This window comes from Macrotis lagotis, chromosome 1 (assembly GCF_037893015.1).
Source record: "Macrotis lagotis isolate mMagLag1 chromosome 1, bilby.v1.9.chrom.fasta, whole genome shotgun sequence".
Lineage (NCBI taxonomy): Eukaryota > Metazoa > Chordata > Mammalia > Peramelemorphia > Peramelidae > Macrotis > Macrotis lagotis.
Window position 1 is genome coordinate 118,162,972 of NC_133658.1, and position 22,647 is coordinate 118,185,618.

A 22,647-nucleotide genomic window follows, 5' to 3' on the forward strand; every position below is an offset into this window, starting at 1 on the left:
TTTTCAATGCACATAGAAGTCTTCAAAAGTGATGACAAGTTTCACAAATTTAAGTTCTTGAATTGCACAGACAAAATTTATAATTTATTCATTTATAAAAGCACTAAAATGGGAGTCATTAGCTATGAATAAAAGGAATTTTCTCATAAATGTCCTTTAAACTAACTAGCATCTCAAAGGGCTAAAAACATAATATTTAGCACCAGAGTTCTACATACAATAAGATTAAAATAAGTATCAGAGCAGCCAAATAAACTGCTTAATTAAAAATGTTTGCCAACCAGATGTCAACTGAGTTCCTCAATTTATTACTGGAGTAACTGAACATTTAGTCAAACAGAATAATTTTGCTATGCCAGGATATGAAATCACATCATCAAAATAGAAGATTCCAAGGGAAACCTGAAATTGAAAAATCTTTGCAGTTGAAGTGAGAGAACAAAAATTTTGCAATTGTTACCTAGATAGAAGTGATCATTAGGACAAGATACTGTTTCAAGAGCCACAAGAGATTATTTAAATGCCTGAGATACTATCACATTGAACAAAAAAGATTCGTAAGAATGCAGGAGTTATCCTAAACATTTAAGACACATTCCAACATAACTTATTTCTGATTAAGCCTGCCTTATATTTGATAAAAAAAAAACAAATGATGCTTAAAAAAGAATACAATAGAAAATACTGTGGTTCTGTGTTCCCACAAATAAACTGAAATTAAAAAGAATACAGTAACAATTATTCCTATTTTTTTTATTGAAGGCAAATTAACAAGGGAGGCTGAAAAACAATTATGGAAGTTCAAAGAAACATTTTTGTTGCTGATAATATACTATAGTACAAAAATTATAATTAATATGAAACTTATCATGTATGGTGACCTTGGAGTGACAAAAACCTAGGTTCAAGCTATTTATTTGACATATGCTAGCTAAGCTATTTATTCATTAAACAAGCCAATTAAATGCTCTATATTGTAATATCTAAGTTGATTAAATACAGATAAATTACTGATCATCATTGGTGAAAGTTATTTCTATAACAAAAATTCCTTACATGAGAGAAAGGAAATCACAGACCTGGATTATCAGTTCTCATTTTCAAAAAAAAAAAAATCAATTTCTACATGATACATTCATTAAATAATATATTGTATCATCCCGACAGTATTGTTGGCTGAGTGATAGGAAATATATAAGGAAAATCTGGGTAAGGAATACCCTCTACCAATGACTATCAGTGCCTTCTCTGAAACTTAAGATCTTAAGACTTTACAGAGCTCTAAGAAATTAAGTGACTTGCCATCGTCATACAGTCAGAACTTGAACCACTTCCTCACTCCTATAATACATTGCCTCCTATACATCTCCTATGCATATTTTCTAACCAAAATAACATAAATTCCTATTTACCTGTTGTTTGCTAAATTTTCTAAACATCCTTCAATGAATCTCATTCGGATCTGTCGATCAGTAAACCAGCACACTAAGGAACAAAGAAGTTTCTCTGCCTCATTTATCAATCCTTCTGAAAGATGAATCTACAATAAAATAAAATAAATTCTTATCAATTTTCACATTAATATTTTACTCACTTTAGTAAGATCAAAAAACCTGTGCTGCCACACTGCTTTCTGTGGTTTTTAATTTAGTGTTTTTATTGACAAAAAGACTAGTCTTCTCAAACATAAACATTTCCCTTCACTCTTCTTTCCTAGCAAAAACTCCGTAGTACAATATTATTTCTTATTTGCAAAGACATTTGTGAAAAATGAAGAAACTAATATGGCAGAAGAAATTGATCAAGTCCTTATTTTTGAAACATCAAAATGAGAGGATTATCATTCCACTCTCCATACCAAGTGGCCCAATATATTTATATTGTTCTTTAAAAATAGTTTCATTTATTAACTTACTGCATCTTCATCTTGGACTAAATCCCACAACAAAGTATTTCCTTTCTTGCAAACATTATCCAAATTAATGTCTGTAACAGCATTGCTATTGTACTGATGTTTATGAACTGCTGGGCCTGTGAGGAAAAATAAGACATAGAATTGCTGAAAACAAACTAACTAAATAAAGATATATTTCCATTTAATTTACTAAGTCCATAAATCTGAAGAAACCTCATTTTAAGAATAAAAATTCCTCCTCAAAAGACAGTTTTTAAAAATGAAACTTTATATCAAAGCATTGTTTTTTTTCTCAGAAGTACACTGAAGTTTTTCTATAGGAAATAAATAAGAAGAAGGCAAAGAAATCTGAGGTTTCAATCTAAAAATGACTTTCCTTTTTTCCATTTTTATATCAAACCTGTCATTTACTGGTATAGGGCAAATATGCTCTGCCATAAATAGTCTGAGACCCTTGAAAGATCTGAAAGGTTCAATGTCTTGTCTAGGCAAAGACAAGAGCCAAAACAAGTCTAGAAATTCAAGTTGTTTTCCTGAGTCCAAAGCTACTTCTCTATTTAAGTGTGCCATTCTTCCCCACTAAAGGAAAGATTCTACTTTGGACATCTGACTATTCTTCAACTAGGAGTAGTTATGAAACTAATATATAACATTGTTATACAAATTTAAAATTATAGACCATTCTGATAATTTTCAAATTCATGTAACTTAATCAGACTTCTATTGTATTCATAAAAATTTACAAATCATTCAAATTTCTATTAATTCTAATATATGAAACAAACCTTTAAAATCAACACTATACATTAATATCTTTACAAATATGGCTTTCTTATGAAATACTATATGCCACATAATTCTAAAAATTTATTTTTATAGTGTTAATATGTATAACCTACATCAAATTGTTTATTCTCAACAGGGGAGGGAAAAGGGCAAGAGAGAGGGATTTGGAACTTTAAAAAAATGAATGTTAAAATTTCTATACATGCAATTGAAAAAAACAATAAAAATCATTAATGTCAGGAAAAAAAACCCACATAAATCTTTTAATAGCTATGTTAGTTTCATCAGCCTCTCGCCATGTGAGGCAGAAAATTATAATCACTCTGAGAAAGTAAAATGAAGGTGTGAGGAGAAAACCAGGATAACCTTGTTGTCAATATCAACATGTATCAATCTGAACTTCTTTACTTCTTCAAAATCTAAAATGATACTGGTTAAGGGCTCTCTCCAAGTCTGATCATGATTAAGTGCAAGCATGATTCTGGCTCAATATGACAAAAAGTATGCTTAACTCATGCTAAGTCTTCTTTCACAATCTTTCACCTAAACTAGTAATTATGGAATAATGGGGATAATATTATTAAAAGAGATTTTGATATGTGGCACTAAAAAATTCCAATTTTATAATCTTTCATTCTTGTATTGATTGTCTCCTTATGCCCAAATTGTTTCTCCTCCTTCAGCTCTCCTTCCTTACACATCTTCAACTACTGCTAACTTAACTTCTTACTCTTAATTTATATTTTGTTTCCTTTACCAAATGTGCTTTTCTTTTGAGTATTATGATCCCTTAGAATGTTTCTTATGGTATCCTACATTACATTATCATTCAATAAATCAATAAGTATTCTAGATACCATGCTAGCTACTAGATACTCAAAAACAGTCCCTAATTTCTTAAAACTTTAAAGAAATTCAGAATAACATACATACATAAACAAAAGTATATACAAAATAACACGGAAATTTTAAACAAATATTGAACAAGATGGGAGAGGAAAAGAACCATTAGCTGTTGCAGGGGAGGGGGGTCAGAATGTCAGTAAAGTTTTTTATGAAGAAAATAGGGATTCTAAGGTGAAGGAGGAAAAGCCATAAAAGCATGCAAACAGAGATGAATGGTGTGTGAGAGGAAAAACAAAAAGACCCACAGAAAGTAGTGAAGAGTTCTTGAGAGATAAAATGAGGTAATATATGTTCAGCACTTTGCAAAAGTTAAAGAACTCTATGTGGGTTATATTATATTACTCTTTCAGAGTAAAAAAATTTAACTTTTGTTTTCAACATAGTACATTTCAAAAGCATCCTGGACTACTCATTTGAAATGTGCAAGAAGCATCTTGTGGAATCAAAAAAAGAAATGAGAGAAGGAACTATAGTCCTAAGAACTATCTGTATAGTGATAGTAACTAAACTCAGAGGATCTGATATTGTCAATGAGTAAGTAAATACAGAGAGAGGAAAAAGACATTAATCAGAGGGATCTACTATGATAGACAATCTACAGTAGATATAAAAGGAGAAAGTAGTGTCAAAAAAAATACAAGGACAGATATTCAGGAGAAGAGAGTGTTCAACAGTATAGATAGCTGCAAGGTAGTCACAAAGTCATTAGGGAAAAAAACAGCAAATGTATGCTCATGGAAATCTTTGAAGGCAATTTCATTTAAGTGATAAGGTGAAAGTAAGATTGCAACATATCTAGAAGAGAGTGAAAAGAAAGGCGATGAAGACGAAAAGCATAGAAAGTCTTTTTAAAGAGCTTTGTTGAAGCAGATTGATGATACTGAAGAAAGACTATAGAAATAGCAAGCCCTGAATTTCAAATCCACCTCCTAGATAACCTAGTTCTGTGACCATCTCAGTCCATTTCCCCATCTTTAAAAGGGTGTGAGAACTGCATCTTCCCCATAGCTTTCCTGTAAGGATCAAAAGAGAATGCACTGCTAACCTTAAAAGTCTTCTGTTAGCAGCACAGATCAATGAAAAAAGCACTGGCATTGGGAGGAAAAGATCACCTACAGTCCCATGTCAAGACACATGCTGGCTGACTATTTTGAAGCAAATACCTTCACAGTTCTCCATATCAGTTTGTTTTAGGTTGCTTCTACTTCTAAAACTTTGATCCCATAAAAGCCAAAATTATTTCACAACAATTCTTCAAAAGAGCTACTGCAGCCAGTGAGTAGTTTCACCCCCTTACTATAGGGGGTTAATTTTACCAAGGAAGACCAATGTCAAGCCCAAATGTACAACCCAAATATACAGATCAATGGGCTATAAGATCTACTCAAAATCATTTATTTCGAATTGTTTCACAACTATTCTTCAAAAAAAAAAGCTACTGCTTGCCAGTAACAGTTTCCCTCAACTTCCTTTAGGGTCAATTTTACAAAGAAGCATCAATGCCAAACCCAATAGTACAATTCAAATATAAGACCACTTATTTCAACTTTCTTACTCCATTCCTTACCAGGAAACTACAAGTAATGCCATTCCTTTGCTCCATGGGATGCAAAAATGAAGAACAATAAAAACAACTAAAGTTTTTACAGTGTCTAAGGTTAAGACCCCCACAAAAACCTGGAAGGGAGGTGCTATATCTCTATCCTCATTTCATAGAAGAGAAAACTTGGCAGTATGAAGTGACTTGCTCAGTTTCACACAATTTGAAAAGTTTACGGCTAGATTTGAACTCAGGTCTTCCAGACTACAAATCCAGTAATCTATTCACTATGCCACAATAAAATGAGAATGTTCACAAAGAAAATAAAGCTATAAAAAAGGAAGGTGACACTCTGGATCCTCTATTTTATACAATTTGCTTTTTTTTTCTTTTTAGAATTTAATAAATCCACAATATATAATTTCAAAGTGTATATATATCTATATAGTTTTCTGCTAAAATTCTGCTCACTTCTGTGAATTTTAAAAAGAAAATTTCAATAACCCTCCTCATTTTGGACAGCAATTACTGCAAGGGTGCTCCCCCCCTTCCAACTCTCACCCACAATTGGAGGGAAAAGTATTCTTGCAATGAATATGTATAGTCATACAACACAAATTTAAAAATCCCTATATTGTCTCATTCTGCCCCTCAAGAATCTGTCAAGAGGAAAGCTATATTCCTCCCTCACTGGTCCGCCAAAACTATGGTCATTTGTTTTTTTATCAAATTTATTAAGGTTTTCAAATTTTTTTTATGATATTGCTATTTAAATTTTTCCTAGTTCTGCCCATTTCATTTTCTTTTCATTTTATACAAATCTTCCCCAAGTTTCACTGAAATTTTCATTTTCATCATTTCTCACTGAACAAAAACTGTTTTTAACAATAAAATTCATTTTACTAAAATTTGTTCAGTCATTCCCCAACATTTACATTTTAATTTTCAATTCTTAGGCTGTAACAAATACAATTTCTATAAATACTTTTAATATATGTGTCTTCCTATTTCTTTGGCTTCTTTGGGTTACAGGTCTAGTAATGGTAATGAATGCTGCATCAAAAAGCAAGTACGTTTTAGTGAATTATTGGGTGGAATACTAATTCTTTCCTGGAAGAATTTATTCATTGATAGCTATATCAGCAGTTCATTATTGTGCCCATATTCTCTAATCACTGGTAAATTACCTATTTTTATTATCTTGCTGATGTGATTGTATAAGGTAGAACCCTTGAACTATTATTTCTCTAATTGTTTAGGACCATAATTTTTTCAAATTATTTTTAATATCTTGCATTTCTTTCTTTGAGAACCCTACATTTATATACCTTGACCATTAATCTACTTTAGAATATACTCTTGTACATTTGAAAGCATTTCTAATATTGTGGATATTGTTATTGTTGTCCTTCATTCTAGAAGACTACCAAAATAACATCATTGTGTTGATGTCAAGGTATGGTATGTATGTTTGTTGGTTAATCATATCACTATCAAGCTAGAAAGGCTCTATCTTAGTTCTGGCATAAATAGTCCATGTAAACATTTGGAGTGTAGATGCTTTTTGAAGTACTACAATTCTGCTTTACTTACAGAGCACAGTGCCTTCTTTGGTGCAGGTATGCCATGCTGGGAAGTCCTATGCCAGCGTCTCTAATGGTTCACAATCGAATTGCGAAGTTTTTTTGGAGAGACCCTGAGATTGTCCTAGTATCTCTTCTTCTGACCTCCATATGAGTTCCTGCCTTGTGTGAGTTCTCCATTTGGCATTTGAAAAATGTAGCCAGTCCATCAGAGTTGTTCTCTCTGCAGTAGAGTCTGAATACTTGGCAGTTCATGTCAAGAAAGGACTTTTTCCAGTCAAGGGTTCTTCAGAATCTTACTAAGACAATTCAAATGGAAGTGATTCAGTTTACTGGCATGATACTAGTATACTGTCTAGCTTTCACAGGCAAACAACAATGAAGTCAGCACAATGGTTCTGTAGATCTTCAGTTCAGTAAGCAATCTAATATCTCTTCTTTCTCATCCACACTTTCTTTCAGAGCTTCCAAATACTGAGCTAGCTCTGGCAATGTGTCAACTTCATCATCTGTATAGCCATCCCTGGAAAATACACTGCCAAGTGAACATATCCATAGAATTCAAAATTCCTCCATCTGTTGAAACCGATGATTCCATATATATTGATGGTGTGATATTTGCTGGTAGAGTACTTTTGCTTTCTTGGTGTAAATTGATAAGTCAAAATTGGTAGGTAAAAATTAGCATAATCTGCAGAGAACTGATACATGTTCTATTGGATCAGCCTCAGTGGCTGCAGTGAGTACACAGTACCTGTGAACAAAAAGTCATGGACCAATTCGCCTTGCACATTAGTCTTGGCTTGTAGCTGTTTCATGTTAAATAATTTACCATCAGTACAGTAGCTGACCTTGATGCTGTTTTGTTCTTCATTGAGGACATACAACAACATTTCTAAAATCATCATGCTAAAAAGCTGAGAGCAAGTACACACTTCACTTCATCACTGACTCTGAAAGCGCCAGTGCATCATCCATTATAAAAAACATTTGCAATCATGACAACATGGAACTAAAAAAAAATTTATGAATTTCTCCAGACCATATTTTGTAATGATTTTCCACAAGCCCTCACAACTCACACTACCAAGGCCCTGGTCTTGTTAAGAACAATGAACTAATTATATACCAGTCTGGGTTCTGCTCTTGGTATTTCTCCTGGAGATGACCTGGAGATAACATCATATGGACCATTCCTTGGCCCTTTCTGAAGCCACACTGTTTCTCAGTAATCATCTTCCCAGTAAAGATCAGTTCATTAAAGGACAACCTATTATTTCCTTTTCCTTTAAATAGAGATGGACAAGGGAGGCATCCTTGAATGCCTGAGGGAATAACCTCCTCTTGCCAAAAAAAACCTGGAAAATTTCTATCAGCAGGGAACCACCCTGCCTTATAGATCTCAGCTGGAACAGAATCAGCACTAAGCACTTTTACACACACGAGAAGCCTAATGGCATTCAAAATCTCTCCTTCAAAAATGGAAGTTTGGATACTGAGGGATTGATTTCAATCACTGATTTCAATGTCAAAGGCTTCAGCCTTGAGTGATTACAGTCTTGTTGTGAACACTACGGAAATGTCCATCTCTCTAGGATCATCTCCTCAATACTAACCAAGCCAACTCCCATCAGTATTTGTGATGAGTATAAGAGGCACCATAAATAGTTTTCAGGACATCATAAAAGTTCTTTGGATTGTTACTATTCTGAAGAATGTTAAAACCTACCTTATACATGTGAACCTTATTCTTATATATTTGAGGCAGTTTCTTTTATTTTAGATATGACTTTTATCATATACAAATATCTTCCTGGCTCACTCCTATAATTGCTTATCTCATGATTTTCAGTGTACTGATTGTGTTAATGCAAAAATGTTTCAATTTGAAATTAAGAAAATTATCATTTCTATCTTCTGCAGTCCTCTTCTCTATCCCCAATTTGGTCATGAATTCCTCCTTAATGCATAACTATGAAAAGCATTTCCTTATACACTTCTCCAATTTATAAGGTGACCTTTTTATCAAATGGCAAATTCTTATAAAACAGCAGTTGAAGCCTCTGAGCTTACGGAACATATTCACAGTTATAATACATTGTTTTCTAATAAGTTTCACAAATTAATCTAATTTTTTAACCACTATCAAAACATTTTGATGATTCTCACTTGATAGTTGAGTTTGAGAACTGGCATTTCTGGGTCCCCTACTTTCCAATCTTTCTACTACTCCTCCATTATTTCTCTTGAGATTCTTAAACTTTTGCTCAAGATGAATATTATCATTTTTCCTAGCTCTATAAAGAAATCTTTTGATAATGTGATCTACAGAGAACTAAATAAAGATATGAGAAAGTACTTCCCCCCAAAAAGGAACTCTCAATTTTTGAAAAATTGTTCCAAACTGGTAAAATGAGAAATAGAAGTTAAAATAACTGAAGGTTAATCTCCTACCAAGGAAATTAGTTGAAATGATAAATGATAGAAATAATGAATATTGGCATGGCTGATGGAGTGCAAACGTTAATGAAAACAATATAAAAGAAGTCTAGAAAGGCAAGTAAACTGTTCATACTTTTTAATCTAGAAATACTACTAATATTGTTAAGATACTTGATATAATACCAAAATGTATAGAAATACTTTCTGTGATTTATCAGAAAAAAATCAAACCAAAAACCACTGACTGGAGAATGGCTGTACAAATTGTGATTTATAAATTTAAAGGACTATCATTTTATCATAAGAATGAATATGAGTCATTTAGAGGAGTTCACCAAAACTTGACTTAATGAAGAACAACCATAAGAACAACAGACACAATGACCACAAATCTGAAAAGAAAAACAAGATTAAAAGGCACTAGAAGGATGATCAATTCAGTGAACCTTCTTGACTAAAAATGATGAAACAATTTCTATCTATAGAGGTGCTATAAACAACAGGGTTTCAGATATGGTTAATGAGGAAGGAAATGGGGAGGTGGAATTTCAGGGGATAGTAATTGGTAAATGTCAGCAATGATGAAAGAAAAGTAATCAATATAATTTAAAAAAGACAAGAAATGACTAGAGTCAAGATTCCTGAAGGATTCTGAATGCCAAGGTAAAGATTTTGTGTTAGTAGCAATAGGAAAGTGAATTGGGAAGTGAATTTTGAGTGTTCTGTAGACTTGATACGATTTCGAAAAGGAAGAGACAGGAAAGATGAAATTGATATAGGATGCTATTCCAATAGAGATGATGAAAACCCAAAACAGGGAGGTACTCAACTGAGTAGAAATAAATAAACAGTTGCAGTGGAGGCAGAATTAATAAGATGTGATAAATGACTGAAAACAAAGAAACAGGGATCTTGAATTTGGAAGTTAAAAAGGACAACAAAAACAAGGAAATTAGCTTTAGCAGGAAAAACAAAGGATTCCATTTTACATACAAACTTTGAAGTTAACAATCAAAGAATTAATAAACATTAAGTAGTTTCTATATGTTCTGTACTGGGTATATAAATTAAAAAGGGAGAGAAGTCATGCCTTCAAAGACCCTATTTTCTTCTAAATTATTACAACATCTTCAAAGATAAGTACAAATAGGATAGATTAAAAAAAATGATTAAAAGAGGATAGGACTAAAAACTAAGGGAATCATGAACTGCTTCTTCCATATGCTTTAAATAGCATGTGAACCCAATACTGTAGGCAGATAATGAATTCAAGAAAGAATCTTCCTTCCAAGAATGGAAGATGACCATTCTAAACAAAAGGATCAGCTTACGAAAAGAGCAAGGGGAGTAATATCCTATTATGGGGAACAACAATTAAACTAGTTCGAGGAAAGCATTAGTCTTCAAATTCAACTGAACCTACCTTAAGTTTCTCTCCTCATCAATCAATCATTCTTCTACAAAGCTGTCCAAAGGTCATTTGGGACTCTAAGCCTAGTATCTGGTGTAAAATGTGACTCTGACAATCCAGACTCCATGATCAGTCACAATGGTCTCTATAATATTCCTCATCCTTAAAAACATCCTTTAAAAACTCCAGTCTTTTTCAATAGAGATCATTCTGACTGAAGTAAACTCACAACCTCTCCTCTACCTCTTAGACTATCTCAATTCCTTCAAGATTTCGTTCAAAGACTTAATGAATCAAGCATTTACCAATCCATTCAGCCACTTGTGCCCCCCTTCCCAAAATTATAGATACAAGCTTCTTTTGAGAAACAATCATTTCCCTTTTTTTCTGCTTAATATTTGTTGATTAATTCAATCACCCTGGAAAGAAAGACAGACTTTGAGACAGACTAGTAGCTATGTAGAGCATCATATGACAGGATATAAGGAACAAATTAGATGAATATTTTAATAGTCCAAGCAAGATGTGATGAGGTCCTGGATTAGGGTGAACATAGTGTTAAATGGAGAGGGATGTAAAAGGTGTTGACAATGCATAATTGACAAAAATTAATCACTTATTAAAGATATAGAGGGATTGAGGGAAGTTCAACAATCAGCTGGTGATAAACAATTAAGAAAGTAGCACTACTCAAAACACTCAAACTAACCTCACTTTTCAAGATCTCTTTGGATCTTGATTCAGCTGTTCAATATAAAAATATTACCTCTCAGTTTTCTGTCATCTGAATATAATGCCATTTATCATTTTGTGAGGAAATTAAAATGGGGGAAAGCTACATTTGAAAATAATAACTTTTAATTTTATATCAACTATTGTACCTCTTGCTCTTAAAGACATGATTCAGAATTTTAAGGCGGAAGGTAATCAGTATGACTTCTCCTTGGTGGCAAAATAGAAGAGTGAAGCTGCTGTCCTGGGCTTTTGATGCCTGGAATTAGAGGGCTCCTTCACCACATGCCATTCCTGGCCACCATTACGAATGATGTTCCCATCTCCCACTCCAATCCGTTGAAGGGGCTCCATGTGGAAATAAAAAATGTAGAAATGGCAACTGCTCAAGGCCTCCTTCACCACACAACTTCCTGGCCATCATTACCAATGACCATCATGGGCCCAGCTCCATCTTGGAGACATCATTACTGAAAAAACTTTTCTTGTATGATTGCAATTAGTAACCTTGGGGCCATTTTACACTATAAGCATTTCCATAATTTGAACTTCCCCAAGACATTAATTAATAAATTACTACTTCTTTTTGTCTAATATCACAACAATCAAGGTTCAAAGTCCATTTGCAAAGACACCTGAAAAAAACTTTTCCTTTACAAGCTTGCAGCAATTCCATTCTTATCCAGTTACATCCACCCCCCCCATTTTCTGAAACTGCTAATTTTTTAAAAATTTCTTTATTCTATGGCTCTTCCTCAAATATTATGCCCATCTTGGGACCTAACTGGAAACTAGCTTTTTGCATAAGTTATATCTCCCCTTTGTTGTTCCTCTGAGAACATCAAATCATTGGGGTAGAATGAAAAACTGGCAATATCCCTCTTTCTCTATTGTCAAGAAAAGCAGCCCATTACTCAACAGTCTTTCCAACAGGTATATAAACACATGCTCTGTCTCATTTTTTTTCCTTTAAATTAATGATGTTATACTTAAGGAGATCAAAACACTGTCTGCCTCAATTCCTAAGCTTCTTTTGTCTTTCAGTCAGCACCAGGTCTGAGTATGGAGTTTCTGACTTCAAATCAGATACTTATTAACAATGTGACCATGGACAAATTATTTAAACTCTATTCTGCCAATTCTTCTCCACTCTTATTTTAAAGATTTGAATTTGTAATACTGAATACTTAATACCATTAGAGAAAACCATGGAATGGGGGGGGGGGCCCTCACTGGGTTCACTATAAATGCATTTGTTAATTAAATTCAAATTATCTTACACTCCTACACAACAATATTCATTCATGCATAATATAAATCACTCACTGATTGACTGTCAAACTCGTAATAGCAGCTAACAATTCTACATCTCATGTCCTAAGCACACATTCCATTGTCCTATTTACTGGCGTCTTCCTCATTTCCTAGAAACATGCTCACATTTCTTTTATGTAAACAAGCTCTCATTTAACCCTGCTATGCACTCAAAGTCTGTCACTTTGCTGTATTTAATAGTATTTATTTTGTTTTCAATCTCTTACCAGTTATTCAATCAATAAATTCTCTTAATATAATATTCAGCCTCTCAAATATAATTGTTATTATACTTAGCCTTTTAAAAGATCTAATTGTTAAACTGATAACTTTTGTTTTTATCCTGTATGACTTTTTAATACCTTTCAATACTACTCATCAAAATCTTTCTTTGAAATATAATCTCTACCTAGATAGTTATCAAACTTCTTTTCCAGGTTTTTCTCATCTAAAAGTACACTACCTTATTTCTCCTTTTATTTGCTGAACTAAAACTTTACTCTCTTCTGCTATTTCAACAGCCACTAACTAGGGGTATCCCATCCCATACCAAAAGGTCATGTCCTGGGTTCCCATCTCTTTTCATTCTATTCTTTACCAACTATATCTATCTCTATTCATCTCCCATGGATTCAGTGGGTGATTTCCAGGATTTATGCAGCCATATATTTTCCTTCCTATCTATCTGCTCTAATGAATTACCATGCCACATTATCAATTGTTCCTAGGACATCTTAAATTGTATCTTCCATAACCATCTGAAATGCAACATATCCAAAAAGTGAACTTACTAAATTTCCCCAAAAATCTTTCCATCTTTCTCCTTATTGATAAATGCATTACCATCCTCCCAGTTACTTACAGCTGCAACATTGGTATCAACCTCAAGTCCTCACCCCCAAATATCTATTCTTTTGCTTAATCTTCTCTTTTCTACATTTTTATCTTTTATATATAGCCACAACCATAGTTCACATCTCTACAATCTCTTCCCTGGACTATTGCAGTAGTCTTCTAACTGGTTACTTTGCCTCCAATCTCTTCCTATTCAAATCCATCCTTCACTCAGTTGTCAAGATAATTTTTCCCAAAACATTTTTTCTCACTCTATCACTTCTCTAGATTAATAAATTCCAAGGCAGCTTCCTTTTGCATTGCACATCACATCAGATATAAAGTTCCCTATTTGACACTGAAAATTTCATACCAAAGTCAATACCTCTCTTTCCAGTCTTGTCTTCCTATACATTACTCCTAAAGTAGTGCATGCACTCAACAATCCAACTATCCTAATGTCTTTCCAAAGACTATCTAATACATACAGAACCTTCTCCCTAATCTCCATCTCCTGGCTTCTTTGAAGTTTTAACTCAAATCCCATCTTATACAGGAGGCCTTTACTTAGTTATCTTCTCAATTAGAAAGATGTTCCTTGATGGCAGGATGACCCCATCATAGTAACATCAATTCAGTCTTCTTCAAAAATGAAGTACAACAACCTGCCAAACAACTATATTAATACTTGCTGATTAACAAGTGATCATCCCATCTAAGTCTCTTTTGCTAGGTTATTAATCATCTCTTGCTCCCTTCCCTTATGTTGGTTACTGAACAAAATTCTAATTTGGAACCTTTCTTTTCTGTTTTCCTCTACACGCTTTCCTTGGGTGACTTCAGTGATTGAAGTATAAAACATTATAATCATCCTTGACTCTTCAATTCCCCTATCCAATCAAATATTAAGCCTAATGATTCCATCTCTAGAACATCACCTGTATCCATCCACATCTCTCCTCATTTCACTCGTTAATGTCTCCTCACCATTCATCTGAACTACTGCAATAGTTTCCAGAAGAGCCTGATCAAAGCACTAAAAAATCTTTGATGACTTCAAACTGCATCTACCATAAGACAGAAACACCTTAACTTGTCATTCACAAGGCTGCATGCAATAGTGAAAAGAGCATTGGACTTGGGAGATTAAAAACTGTATGCAAATATTAGTTCAGTTACTAGTTTTGTATACCTGAGTAAATCATTCAATCTCACTTAGCCACAGATTAAAAAGTTATAAAATGAGGGGGCAGGGTGAAGGGGTTGAAGGCAATGTTAAATACTGGACAGGAAGTTGGCTTTGGTCACAAGACAAATTGATTTTAAATCCTACCAATTATACATGCAAGTCACCTTAACCCTCAGTAACCCTGCAGTGTAGTATTTCTTTAAGACTGTGAGCCTTAGCAAGTACCCTATTACCTTATGCTCAAAAATGCCCCTAACCATGATTAATTCTATCAAATAAAAATCCACCAGGAAATTAGGGATAACTTGGGCATCTTGCTATTTTTTATTATTGTCATATATCCTGTCCAATATCCCCCAAGTATCCCCAACCCACAGATTTTGTTGTACTAACAGAAATCAAATTACTGGAAAGGACATAACTATTACTTCAAAGACCAAAACACCCTTCTCAGGACACTACTCCTAGAAGTCTTGATTTCTTGATTTATTATGCTAGTTCCATTTGTTTCTCTGCCCAGAATATTGTAAGCACTTAATAAATGCTTTTTCATTCACTCAACAGTTGTCAATCTTCAGTGGTAAAAGGAGTTTCCTCAGGAGGAGTTCTCTTTTATCGATGAAATCACAGGTCTAGACTGATAAAAAAATGTGGAGGAAAAATATAATAAAAAAAGGAAGTGGGGACTTGAGAAGAATAATAGTTGTAGCACTAACACCTTACACATTTTTATAAGAATCAAATTATATGGTGTACAGAAAGCATGTTGCAAACACTGGAGTTGAATAAAATGTAAAAAAAAATCCACAAAAATCAAATATCTAAAACTATCTTTCCTGATTACTGATCACCTCTTAACCCTCCCATCTTAAATAATTCTAGAGAATTTTAACCAGCTCTCTTATTTTTAACCACACAACTCTCTACCTTACAACTTTACCTCCCTAAGAATGTTAGGTTAGAAACTTTTATTTTTGTCCCTGTATTTGTCATGCCTATATTTCACAGAGAAGTTTCCATGAATATTACATGAGTACTAGTAAAAAAAAGTATTTACCTGAGTTAAGGTAAAATCTTACCTTGGCTAAGATGTTCATGGTAGATAGAGGCTAAATTAGGCAGATGTTGTTGGAGATGAGATGTTAACTCTGCGTGTGAATTAATTTGAACTAATTCTTCTTCACATCCAGATTCTTCACCATCAAAATCAGCCATATTTTTTTCTGATTTCGCACTGACCTGGGAACTACTGCAACTGACATCATCTGCACTTAGCATGTCATCAACCATATGCCTATGCAATACAGACAAGAAAAAAAGCTGACTAAAAACTTCATTTCTGGATGTCTTGTCTCTGGTATTAAGATTTTAGTGCAAATCATAACACTATAAAAGTTGGAAAGTTTTGATTCAGCAAACATGTATAAAAATTTTAAAAAACTTAAAGGAACTGAAATGTCTGATAGTACTTTTGTCAATCTGTATGAATCATCAGGCTTGCCTTAAAAATTGATGTAAAATTAAGTTTTCAATAAAGTTTAGTGATAACTACAGCCAATAAATTTACCATAAGGAAAAACAGTTGGGCTTTTTTGGTTATATTCATATAATATACCAGAGTTCTACAAGTAATTTATGTAACCATTTGGAATAAATTCTGATTTACAAGTATAATCAGAAAAATTAGTAGAGACAAAGACAGCATGTATAAATGTGTTTATGGTCATGAAAATTTTGTATAGAAAAAATAAAACTGGAGAATATCTGACCTTGGAAAGCAATCTACAAGAAGAGGAAATGACTCAAATAGCAAATTTAACAACAACCCCAATTCTCTTGGGATACTACAGATAACAATTCTGCAAGTAATTAACAATAGTTTCAACTTGATTTTTTTTTCAGTGTCTTATAATCTCACTAAAATCCTTGGTCAAGGAGTCATTAAAAAAATTTGTTCCTATAAATTCTTCAATGAAATAAGAAGTAATTATATATTCAAAATTTAAAAACCCTAGGGGGTCTACATAATTAAAAAATTAATCAAATAAAAAACAGAATAGTTAAACCATATTAATATTTAAAAAATCATAAAGTAAGCTTCATCAGAATAAACTTACCCATCATGGTGGTGGTGATGGTGATGGTGATGGTGGTGGTGATGGTGGTGGTGATGATGGTGATGCTGTGGCCCAATAAATTGCCGACAATTAAATAATTCATTCCCAATAGCTTCTCCAAGAAAGTCCCCAGTACGTGTGATACAAGAATCCTGAGATGCTTGTGATATATGTGCAGTGCTAATTTCTCCTGCCATATCATGTTCTGTGTCTTCAGGACGAGAACAGGTATCCAGCATTCGGATTCTATTATCAACTGATGGCACTGAGTCACTATTGAAAATAAGGTCCTTTCCTGTTCCATTGTTTGCACTGCTTCTCTCTGGGGGGCCCTGTGATTCTCCCAAACAAATGCCTGTTTGTGATTCAAGTTTTCTGTTTCGAAGGTCTGTACCACAACTGCTTTTGGAAGGATCATGGCCATGGTCATCTTCTTCTTCTTCCTCTTTGAGAGCTTCCATGTCTGCAATGTCTTCTGAGTGTACTTCACTGCCAGGGCTTCCAGCTGATTGGCTGGCATGACTAGAATTGACCTCATTGCTAGACCCATCACTGTGCCCACTACTGCTGCCAGGGCCACTACTTCCATCCTCACCACTGTTGGCAGTTTCATCAGAACTTCCCTGCAAGGATTCCTATATGACAAAAGATTTGTTAAAGATATGTAAAAAATGAAATATTTAAAAGTAACTTTGCAAAAGTTATGCAAAAACTATGATCTAAATACACAAGTCTTGTAGGTAGCTTACTTAAGAATTAAACAACTTCTATTACTCCATATATATATTTTCACCTAAAAATTATTGTTTCCAAGTCTAGTAAACTATATTAAGAGGTTACATGACATAAATAAATATAGAGAACCAAACTACAAAGTTGACAAATAAGTAACTTTCCCATTAAGAGCTTCTCATGGTAAATGGAAATAGCTGAATTGCCATGTACTAAGTTTCTGTAACAAAAAAATATAAAATAAAATTGAAATTCTTAAGAATCAAAAAACAAAAACCTCTTCCATGAAAAGTCTGTCAATGCTGCCTGACCTCATTAAAAATAAAATAAGTTTTTAAACACCACTTCATAATAAATAAGTTTTTAGATACCAAAGAGTAAGACATATCTGCTGGGGAGGCACAGTGGATAAAGCACTGGCCTTGGAGTCAGGAGTACCTGGGTTCAAATCCGGTCTCAGACACTTAATAATTACCTAGCTGTGTGGCCTTGGGCAAGCCACTTATCTCCATTTGCCTTGCCAAAACCTAAAAAGAAGACATATCTGCTTGAGTAAATATTAATGATAAACAAGATTATTATTTCGATACCTCTGTGTCAGAAAGTCGTTGCTGCACATGTTTGGTTCTGTTAATAAGTTGCTCATCCATTTCAATATCACTGCCTCCACTTTGATGCGTATCGCTGTTATCACTGCTTTGGGGACTAGCTGCAGGTGACCCTATTTTAAAGATATATCATCTTTTATTTCTTATTTATATTAACACAAATATAACTTTAGGGTCTTTTCTATGATTGTGCCCTTTCTACCACAAATTTGCCCACAAATTTTGTCCTTTCTGCCAGCACCCAAAAATAAAATCTAAAAACAGGTAAATATACAAAGTCATTGCTAAAAATGATTTAAAACTAAGTCCCATCAAAAAATGTGGTTATAGGTTTTACAGAAATTGGTAGAATTACTTCTGATTATACTTTAATATAATTTGTGCCTCCTTCAAAAATAAATTTCAAAACTCTTACAAATTTACAATTTAGCATACAACTCTAAAAAAGCAAATATTTTTAAAATTATAAATAATGTCATTGTACATGTCTAAGACTAAACTTACAAGGCGACGGGGCTGCTCTTCTGAGCTCTTCTTCCTCTGAAGAAAAAGGAAAAAACAGGAGGGAAACATTCTAAGTGACTGAGCTTCTTTGGTACAGCATATCAGTTGTTCATATTACATAATCAACAGAGATACAGGTAGGGAAGCCTGCAATAATGTAAGTCCCCACCACCTGCAGTAGTTGTTGTGGGTGCCTGCACAGAGAAGCCTAAGAAAAGAGTAGTATATGAAGTCAGGAGAGAAAAATTGGGGTAAAATGTAGAAAAAAGTTTAGAAAGCCCTTGAAAATTATATCTGTAAAAGATAAACAGAATAGTTGATACCTCATAGAAACTGTGAAATATAGCAAGAGAACATTAAAAAGTGTTTCCAAACACAACTTCATCTTCAAAGTTGGTTTAAAAAAAAAGTATCAACATCACTGCAAAGAGGAAAGTTGGGACGACAATTTAAGTTCTGATTTTTTTTAATTTATTTTACCAGAATAACATAAAGCAAGCCCCAATTTATTATTTTACATAATTCATTGTTGTATTCTGTGCAAAATCATTATTTAATTTAACTCAAGAAGCAAGGAAAGTTTTAATCTAAGAATCCATTTATTTTGGAGCACTGAGATACAAATTATCTTTCCTTACCTTTCTTATTTCCCATTGGGAGGTTAGTATTGAGTAAAGATGCAAAAGAACTCTGTTTTGAAAGTTGGGCCTTAGCTGCTAGTGCATTATTCCATAATGCTTTAATAAGCATAGATGCCAAATATAACGTCTATAAAAATGGAAGGAATATATTAAGTTAGTTTTTTTTAAACAGCATGAAATTGTAAAAACATACCTTCAAAACAGGTATCTAACAAGGTCAATAGCAGTGGATAACTGAAGTCAAGAATCCTTAAACTTTTTTTTAATAGGAACCCTACCCACCCTGTTGGTAATCTGGTGAATCCTATGGACTCCTCACAATAATTGCTTTTATTAATAATAGGCAGCATTTATTTAGCACTTTAAGGTTTGCAGCAAAGAACTTTACAAATATTATCTCATTGTATTTTCTCAAGACTCCTGAGATTTTTTTTTTTATGTTTTTGCAAGGCAGATGGGGTTAAGTGGCTTGCCCAAGGTCACATAGCCAGGTAATTATTAAGTGTCTGAGACCAGATTTGAACCCAGGTACTCCTGACTCCAGGGCCGGTGCTTTATACACTGCACCACCTAGCCACCCCGAATCCTGTGATGTTACCAACACAATCAGAATCACACACCTCAAATGAGACTGGATTTGAACTCAGGTATTACTGACTTCAAGTACAGCAGTCTATCTAATAAAACATATGCAAATTGCAATGTAAAACAAGTAGACTGAAATAGTCATTAAAAAAAATTGTTTTAAGATCATGGACTAAGAATCCTTGTTTTATTTAGTTAGGAAATTTTTTTCCTCTCTTACAATAGGAAATTTTAAAAACCATACCTGTTCAGTATGACAACTTGGATGAAGAGCTGAAACGAGATTAAGGAGATGTCTAAGTGGGACAGGATCTAAGTTCTTGATGAGAGAAGGAAACAAGTCATGTATGTACCGACTACAATGTTTCAACTGGAAAACAGAAAAAAAAATTATATTTATAAGCAAAATAAAAAAAGAAAGAGTAAATTAGTACAGGGTATGATAATATGAGTAATAAAATAACTAGAAAACTACACTTATTTTTGCATTCATTATATGTTGACAAAGGAGTATTCATGTATTTTTTAAAGTATGGAGTAAATGAATTTTAAGAATCAAATAACAAAACAGAGGACAGAATAAATTAATTACAGTATCCATTAGGTTTGACTATATATTAAAAAAATTTAAGTTATCCTGACAGTATTATAAATAGCTGTTGCAAATGAATTTTGTTACAATTTCATGTTTAACTAGTGATAAATTTGTATTAATAAAAACAAAATTTTTGTCAAAAAGTACAAAAGTTAAACCAAAAGGATTATGAAAAGAGATAAAACTATGTTAAATTAAAAAAAAAACAGGATTATTTAACATAAGTGAGAATGTCGTGGCCTTTAGTGGGTGTGGGTTTGTGTGTATGTGTCTGTGTGTGTGTTTGTGTGTGTGTGTGTGTGTGTGTGTGTGTACACCTTTGAAAATAACACGTGGTGAGTTTTTTCCTACTTGTGCATTATTAGAGAGAAAATTCTCTGAAGTTTTACAATATGATAAAATCCAAAATGAAGGGAAATTAGAAATTTCCAAAGTTTACTGAAAAGTTGAAGTTAATTGACTTTTTAAAAATATTTATTGATAAAGAATAGCAAGATCTAATAATGGGAAATATCAAGATCTAATAATGGGAAAACTATTGATAGATCTAAATTACTGGCAAAATGTCAAATGTTCATGTTAGGTCAAACTAATATAATAAAAATGATAGTTCTACCCCCAATTAAATAACTTATTCAGTGGCATGTCAATCCAACTACCATTTTAACAAACTAGAAAAAATAGTAACAAATTTCATCTGGAGCAACAAAAAGTGAAGAATAGCAAGGGAACTGATGGAAAAAAAAAATGTAAAGGAATGTGACCTAACTCTAAAACTATATTATAAAATGGCAGTCAAAACGGTCTGGTACTGGTTATGAAATGAATCATTGAAAATTAGGATGGGTTCAAAAGAAACAGTAGAAAATGTCTACAGTAATCTATGGTTTGACAAACCCCGAAGACATCTGTTTCTTGGGGAAGAACTCACTATTTAACAAAAATTTGGGGGAAAACTGAAAAATAATATGGCAAAAACTAGCCATAGACTCATATCTCACACACAATACCAAAATGTGTAAAGGAATTAGATATGAAAGGCTATACCATACTATGGAAAGGGGACAAATTTATGACCAAACAATGAGAACATTATAAATAATTTTTACTACATTAAATTAAAAAGGGTTTGCACTAATAAAATCAATGCTGCCAAAATCAGAAGGAAAGAAAGCAGAGAGCTGGGAAACAATCTTCACATCTAGTTCTGATAAAGATCTCATTTCTAAAATATATAGAGAACTGCATCAAATTTATAAGCTTGCAAGTTATTTCCCAATTGATTGATGATCAAAAAAGAATATAAATAGACAGTTTTCAAATGAAGAAATTAATTAGATGAAAAAATGCTACAAATAACAATTGATTAGAGAAAGAGGCCACCATATTCCCAATGTTCTAAGTTGAGCATTAACCTGGACTCCTCACTCTCATTTTTTTATACACCATGAATTGCTAAATCTCATCCTTTTTCCCTTTACAACATTTCTCAAACCTGACATTTCTCCATTCACAAAACTATGACCTAAGTCTAGGCCCTCATTACCTCCTGCTTATATGACTGCAAAGTCTCTCAACTGGCTCAATCTACTTCAAGTTTCTCACTCTTTCAATATATCCTACATTTTGAAGAGAACTAATCATGGCAATGCACTATTTAATCAATTCTAATCATTTCCTATTGACTTAACATAATTCTTTTGTAAATTTCTCTGTTGGGGTTTTTAGTTCCACATATCCCGGGTATAATCAACTTTTGAAAATCATCAGGACCATTCACTCCCTCCTAAACTCAAGAGATCCAGGCAAATTGGACTTCTGTTCTTTACTCAGAACACTCCATTCTCTCATCTCTCTGTCTTTGAATTGGGAAATAGACAGGCACCAAGATTACTGTTGGCCAAAACTGTGATTAATACTGGGATATAAATACAAGTATAAAGATAGCCCCTTGCCCTTAAGGAATTTATACTGTAATGGGAGAAGATAAAAACATAAAAGAGAACTGAAAAGTTTAAAGGTAGATGACATTTGAACTCAGTTCTTCCAGCTGTCTATTCACTGTCTATTCACTGTGCCGCAATCTAGCACAAAACAATTAAAAAGGAATGATGTAAAATTATATTTCTTCCTATCTAAAATGTTGCTTCCTCTAATAGCCTCATAATTAGTCCCTCTGTCTCTTTCTTAAACTATCCTTGATACTACTGGAA

General features: G+C 33.3%; 1 protein-coding gene across 6 annotated transcripts in view; it reads right to left on the minus strand.

Moving 5' to 3' along the window:
• USP34 (ubiquitin specific peptidase 34) overlaps positions 1-22,647 on the minus strand; it is a 398,976-nt gene that overhangs the window by 188,903 nt on the left and 187,426 nt on the right. For 4 of the 6 annotated variants that reach the window (XR_012472449.1, XM_074206826.1, XM_074206813.1 and 1 more), the window contains exons 3-10: positions 20,084-20,209; positions 19,252-19,381; positions 18,614-18,649; positions 18,092-18,222; positions 16,770-17,404; positions 15,732-15,946; positions 1,916-2,031; positions 1,413-1,540 (exon numbers count right to left, since the gene is read on the minus strand). The exons of 1 other annotated variant lie outside the window; for it this stretch is intronic. Coding sequence is in view for 4 of the 5 variants with exons in the window: in XM_074206826.1 (XP_074062927.1) it covers positions 1,413-1,540; positions 1,916-2,031; positions 15,732-15,946; positions 16,770-17,404; positions 18,092-18,222; positions 18,614-18,649; positions 19,252-19,363 (1,373 nt within the window). In the remaining variant the exon portion in view is untranslated. The remainder of the gene's footprint in view (positions 1-1,412; positions 1,541-1,915; positions 2,032-15,731; positions 15,947-16,769; positions 17,405-18,091; positions 18,223-18,613; positions 18,650-19,251; positions 19,382-20,083; positions 20,210-22,647) is intronic. One more of the 6 variants, XM_074206830.1, reaches the window with a different exon arrangement.